The 5,707-nt window shown below is 34.1% G+C and overlaps 1 protein-coding gene across 2 annotated transcripts; it reads left to right on the forward strand.

The window, feature by feature from the left end:
• Window positions 1–244: 244 nt before the first annotated feature.
• Window positions 245–1,817, forward strand: LOC125666969 (uncharacterized). Of its 2 annotated transcripts, XM_056165514.1 has the most exons (4): window positions 245–424; window positions 526–729; window positions 1,079–1,241; window positions 1,505–1,817. In XM_056165514.1, exons 1-4 carry the CDS (start codon window positions 317–319, stop codon window positions 1,540–1,542), a joined length of 513 nt encoding a protein of 170 aa, XP_056021489.1. In that variant the 5' UTR covers window positions 245–316; the 3' UTR covers window positions 1,543–1,817. The 2 variants fall into 2 exon arrangements, with proteins under 2 accessions (XP_056021489.1, XP_056021484.1); XM_056165509.1 differs by having other exon boundaries at window positions 1,079–1,506.
• Window positions 1,818–5,707: the final 3,890 nt, after the last annotated feature.

The following is a 5,707-nucleotide window of genomic DNA, read 5'->3' on the forward strand; positions in this document are numbered from 1 at the left end:
CAGGGGATCAAAGTTTTACATACAAATATGTAGGGAAACTCTTTAGATATGGGCCAAGGTGACTCAGGTGAGCGATGTGGCCCATAGGCGTCTTGTTTATTATATCCAGTGAATAGATTAAACCCAAAACATATATTTTTATCATGCTTTATGTTTGTTAAGATTTTGCAAAAACCAATGACATCAATTGAGGGTGGAGCATATTTATTTCAAAGGTACAAGCACTATGTTTAAACTCCTTGATGAAAGTGCTGCATTACTAAGGAGAGGTGTAGAAGAGCTTGACAACTATGTAACAGAGGGATGCAGAAGTTTTATGGAGCTGGAAGATATCCTCGACCAAATCAGTCTTCCTGACATAAGTAAAAGACCTTTAAGAGAAGGTCTACACCATGCCAAGCAATATTTGAAATCACAGTACAAGGTGAAATTACAATAATGATAACTGATGAATACAATTTAGACTATTTTAAAATCCAACACTTATAATGACCTTGAGTTATGAACAAGAGACTTCTGTTATAGATGCACATAGCCAAGGAAAGCCTGATTCCAGACCAATGCATTTCACATGCACTCAGTGTTCAAGGTCAGAGCTTTACAGAGGCCTGCCATCATGGACACAGTAGCATTTGCCAAGACTGTGAGAAGATGGATATGACCCTGAAACAAATACAAAGACTTGCTGAAGAACAAATCTGGAAAAATAAAGAAGCAACCATGTTTGTGGTATGTACATTTTTTGACAACTTCATGTGGGAGATTTAAAGCACTGTATGAAGTGATTTTGGCAACAACAAAAAAAACCCATTCTATCATCATACAAATTAAGCTGGATATTTTATGCATTACAGCAGAATTGTTCAGCATTTCTGATTAAGAAAATACACATCATAATTTGAGGGTTTTTTCCATGCCTAGCTCATATGTCCTGGTTAAAATGTTACCTAGTCATCATCATATGAAAATGAAATGTCAATGTGACTTCTCCATTTTGTTCCATACTGCAAGAAGATCTATTTTTTTTTTTTTTGCTACATCTAAATTGTGTAAAATTATTTGTCAATCATTATTAAAGGTTGATGAAGCTGTCAGTGCCATACATAAGTGGAAGGCTCATATTCTGAGATCCAAAAATCAAGAGAGAGCTAGAACCTGTATTATTGATAAAATGACAGAGGGTGGTGTTTTGGTCACATGTGACTGGGCAATGAAATTCCTACCGAGGAAATACAGAGAAGGTATGCGCCTATTGCGTTTCATTTATTCACAGTTGACAAATGATCATTTGTGTAATACTAATATTTCTAGTAAATCACAAAATTTATGGGCCAGCATTTTAATAATGTGCAGATTTATGTCCAAATGGTGGCCCCAGATAGGTGAGAATGTGGCCATAAAGGTTTTCCTCAAGGACAGTTAGTGAACAAGAGGTCTAATTAAAGAAAATTAGTACCCACCACACTGTTTCACAGCCTAAAAATTCTATAATTTACATTTCTAGGTCAAATAGACTGGTTTGCAAAGCGGGGCATAAACTAGAACGTTTCGGTATCCTTGTGGAAGCAAGCTGCAACTTTTTCTACTGTCACACATGTACACATCTTTGATTCACAAACTCCACAGGATGCTGCAGTCACCGCCAACATATTAGTGGATGTTGCCAGAGATCTCTTGAAATGCAGACCATGTTTAAAACACATCCATTTCTGTTCAGATAATGCAGGGTGTTACAAAAGTTCAGTGACCATAGCACTGCTAAATAAGGAGTTGTCTGAAAACATTGTGTCCTACAACTTTTCAGAAGCACAGAATGGGAAAGGTACTTCCACTCATTTGCAAATAGGTTATATGACAGCAAGTAGATACCATAATTATCTTTCATTTTAGCTTAAATGATAATGTGGACCTTATTTTTTGTGAAATGTCCTTAATGAAATAAATCATATCAACATGGTATACAGTGATCCAGTCATTTTTCTATCATTTGCTGCTTTGTATCTTACAGGCCCTGTGATAGGCGTGCTGCCAACATTAAGGGCATCATTAGGAGATACATCAACGAAGGCCATGTTACAACTGCAATGCAGATGAAACAGGTATTACAAAATACCAAAAAAATATGGATGAGGGAATATTATGTACATTATTGTATTATGGGTTTTTGAAATCTTATATGTCTGATGTCAGTTAAATAATTCTGAATCTGATTTAAATATCCAGATATTCATATACACTGTACCTGTAATTTGAATTAGATATTTTCATAATCGGGTGTACATAATAGACATGTACGTTTTATATTAGAATACATGTATGCATTTCAGGCTGTTGATAGAGAAAAGAAGGTGGATTTAAAAGTCAAGGTTTTGACATCTGTGAACATGATTGATGTCCAGCCATCAAAAGTATCAATTCCTGGAATATCTTCACTCCATAACTTCCAATTTTCCAGTGAAGGCCTCACAGTCTGGAAAGCATATTCCATCGGAAAAGGTACCAAATATTAAGTAGACATATTTACATATGTATGGATAAAATATTTGTTTAGCACCATTTTGATATGTGTAAATGATATTCTGTTTGACCCTTTTTGATATGTATAGTGTTACACGTTATGTATATCAAAATTTTGTCCCAGAGTTATTTTGTAAAAGAATCCATGATTGATATGTAGCAATAATGATCTACCTTAACTAAAACATATTAAGGAAAATAATAATAACTGTTGGAATCGAACTTGATTTTGATGGTTATGCTAATACTTGTTTTTTATACCCCGAGATCGAAGATCAAGGGGTACATGTATATTGTTTTTGTCCTGTCTGCCATTCCGTCATTCTGTCTTAAACTTTAACCTTGCTAATAACTTTTGAACAGTTAAAGTGCTAGAACTTTGATATTTCACATGAGTATTCCTTGTGAAAAGATTTTTCTACTGGTACTAAGATATTTGTCCTTTTAACCTTGGCCATCTTTGGAATTGGCCATTATCGGGGGCATTTCTGTTTCACGAACTCATCTTGTCTAACATAGGAAAACTGATACCTTGGAGTCAGATTGGGCATGTCAACAAAACCATAGAAATTCAAGCTGTTTCAAACTGGAGCATTGACCAAGACGTGTGTCAACAACAGGATTTGATTATTGAAAACGATGAGGGTATTTTGATTTTGATTTTAAAACAACATACATTTCATTATGTACATCTTGGATCTTCAAACATTACACAAATATAAATATTTGTAATTGAATTCCATATAAGATATAATTAAGATAAATTTGAATGAGGTCTTCAGTAAATATTATTTTGTAGCTGGTTGTTATTTGTGTTTTATGTGTACCATATTTTTTTTTTCATATTTCAGACTCTGAGCAAGACTTGTCAGCAAATCTTAGAGTATTTCAGTGTCCCAGAAACAGCTGCATGTGTATGTTTTCAGGCCAGAGCACAGTTGATGCCCACATTTTGCTAGGAAAATGTGATAGTGAGAAACTTGTTTTATCTGACAGAGCTAAGAGTGTATGCTAATAAACTGGAGGATCTGTACCCTAAGCGGGAATATATTATCCCAGTACCTGATCCAGAGAATGAACAAGCAGAAACTACCAGTCTGAGTATGATAACAACAGGATGGGCCATTAAGGAAACAAAATGTAGAGTGAACTTCACACAAAAGCAAAAGGACTTCATAAAGCAAAAATTTGACTTTGGGAAAATAACAGGAAATAAGATTGATCCTTATAATGCTGCAAAGGACACGAGAGAGTGTGGTCTATTTTGTCGGAAAGAATTCTTATCGGGACAGCAGATTGCGTCATATTTTAGTCGTCTCTGTGCCTTTGATAAGAAGATTAGCTCTGATGACTGCGTATGTGCAAACTTAGTGAATGAGAAAGATTGTGTGCGCTCATCATTTGAGAAGGTTCTGTCTGTCTTGTAACATAGGTATATTTTTCATCTAGATGTGATGAAATATCCATCAGATTTTCTTTTTAAAAATTGACTTTCCCAGCATACCAAATAACTTCAAGATGACCATGATTGATATAATGTTAGGGCGTACCTTCTTATGATGTTGAAGTATTTTAAGTTCAATGATTTAACACATGGTATTGGCACATAGACAGTCATCAGAGCTAATGTTATACTGCAATGGGATGAGGTGTGTGTGTGTGGGGGGGGGGGGGGTGGGTGTGTGTGCTTTATTGCCCTGTAAATCAATAACAAGAGGCCCACAGGCCTTATCAGTCACCTGAGTAGGGCTATGAAATCTAGAAAAGCTTTCCTGTTCTAAATATGATACCTAAATTCTAATATTCAGCAACAGTGCGTATAAAACTAGATGTGTTCTTAAAACTTAAATGCCCTTGGAAGTGCTTATACTGATGAAAAGCTTTACATAATTTGATTTATGTAACATTAACATGATATGATTAATTTCGACCAGTCCTATAGAATCACAAGCTAGGGATGCGAAATTCACAATTTAGTACATCCTTTTCTCCTTTTCCTATCTATGCATTTAGTTTTCATACTGTATCAGCACATTTAATAATAATTTTGGCTCCACCCTGGAACCAAATCCCTTACTCCCTGAAACGATGAAATTTACAATTTTGGTCCATAATTCAATTTCAATATCACACTTGATTCCAGTGGCAAGGTGAAAGACAATTTTCATGATAATTTGGGAGAAAGAGTGAAATGTTCAAACATGCATTTTCTAAATATGGTAACTATATTTCAAAGAACATTGATACAGCTTTTTAGATATATGATACAATTTGTTCGACATGTACAGTGTAAATTTGAATCAAATACTTTGGTAAAAAAAAAAATGCATTGATTTCATTATCTGTTACCATGACTGCAATTACATTTGTTTTATCAGGGTGCATGCACTGGGTTTATGGCAAATGTGACTTACATGTACTTGAAAATATTGTGAAACTCAGATTTGCTATATTTTATTACTTTGTTGCCATAGAAACCATGTGGTCACTGATAGGAAGTATCTATCAGTACCAATTTGTCTTGTTGATTATAATTAAACCTGTCAATAAAAGCAGTTTTGTTTTTGTCTTTAAAAATGACTTATTCTGAATGAATATAGTGAAATTGGAAAGAAATAGCAATTTTTGTTTCCATGGCAACCAAAATCAATTTTTATATTAAATTACTTAAACTTTAAAAGTTTTTAGTCAGTTAACAATATTATTTACTTTAAATACAAAGAAAATTGTATTTTAGCTTGCATTGAAATATCCACCTCTACTGTCATATTATCACGAAATGCATTATTTTGTTTCCATGGAAACACAGCTCAGAAGATAGATTCCCAAATATGTCTCATTGCAATATGATAGAACTAGGTCCAATGCATGTTGAACAAGCATTGATATATTTCAAGCTGAATGCAAGAATTTGTATTCATCATTCAAATTTGCCTCTAAACTAGCTTTTTTCAAATGTATCAAATACACCTCTTTCCCAGGCGGTGAGAATACTTCATGAAAATATTCAAACCATTAGTTAAATATCCAACTAAATAGTAAAATCCAATATATTATTATTTTGCAATCATTTTTTATGCACCCCAACAGCTAAATCCAGCACATCTGAATTAAAATTGTCAATTTTCATGGAAAAATTGACCCTATTGTGACCTGAACAACATGCACGTGTTATCATGGCAACTGAGTT

The sequence above is a fragment of the Ostrea edulis genome, chromosome 1 (assembly GCF_947568905.1).
Source record: "Ostrea edulis chromosome 1, xbOstEdul1.1, whole genome shotgun sequence".
Taxonomy (NCBI): Eukaryota; Metazoa; Mollusca; class Bivalvia; order Ostreida; family Ostreidae; genus Ostrea; species Ostrea edulis.

Coding starts and splice junctions, on each gene's coding strand:
- LOC125666969 (XM_056165509.1), top strand. CDS start 317: ATGGAGCTGGAAGATATCCTCGACCAAATCAGTCTTCCTGACATAAGT. Junction 425..525: donor ATTTGAAATCACAGTACAAG/GTGAAATTACAA, acceptor CTTCTGTTATAG/ATGCACATAGCCAAGGAAAG. Junction 730..1,078: donor AAGAAGCAACCATGTTTGTG/GTATGTACATTT, acceptor TCATTATTAAAG/GTTGATGAAGCTGTCAGTGC.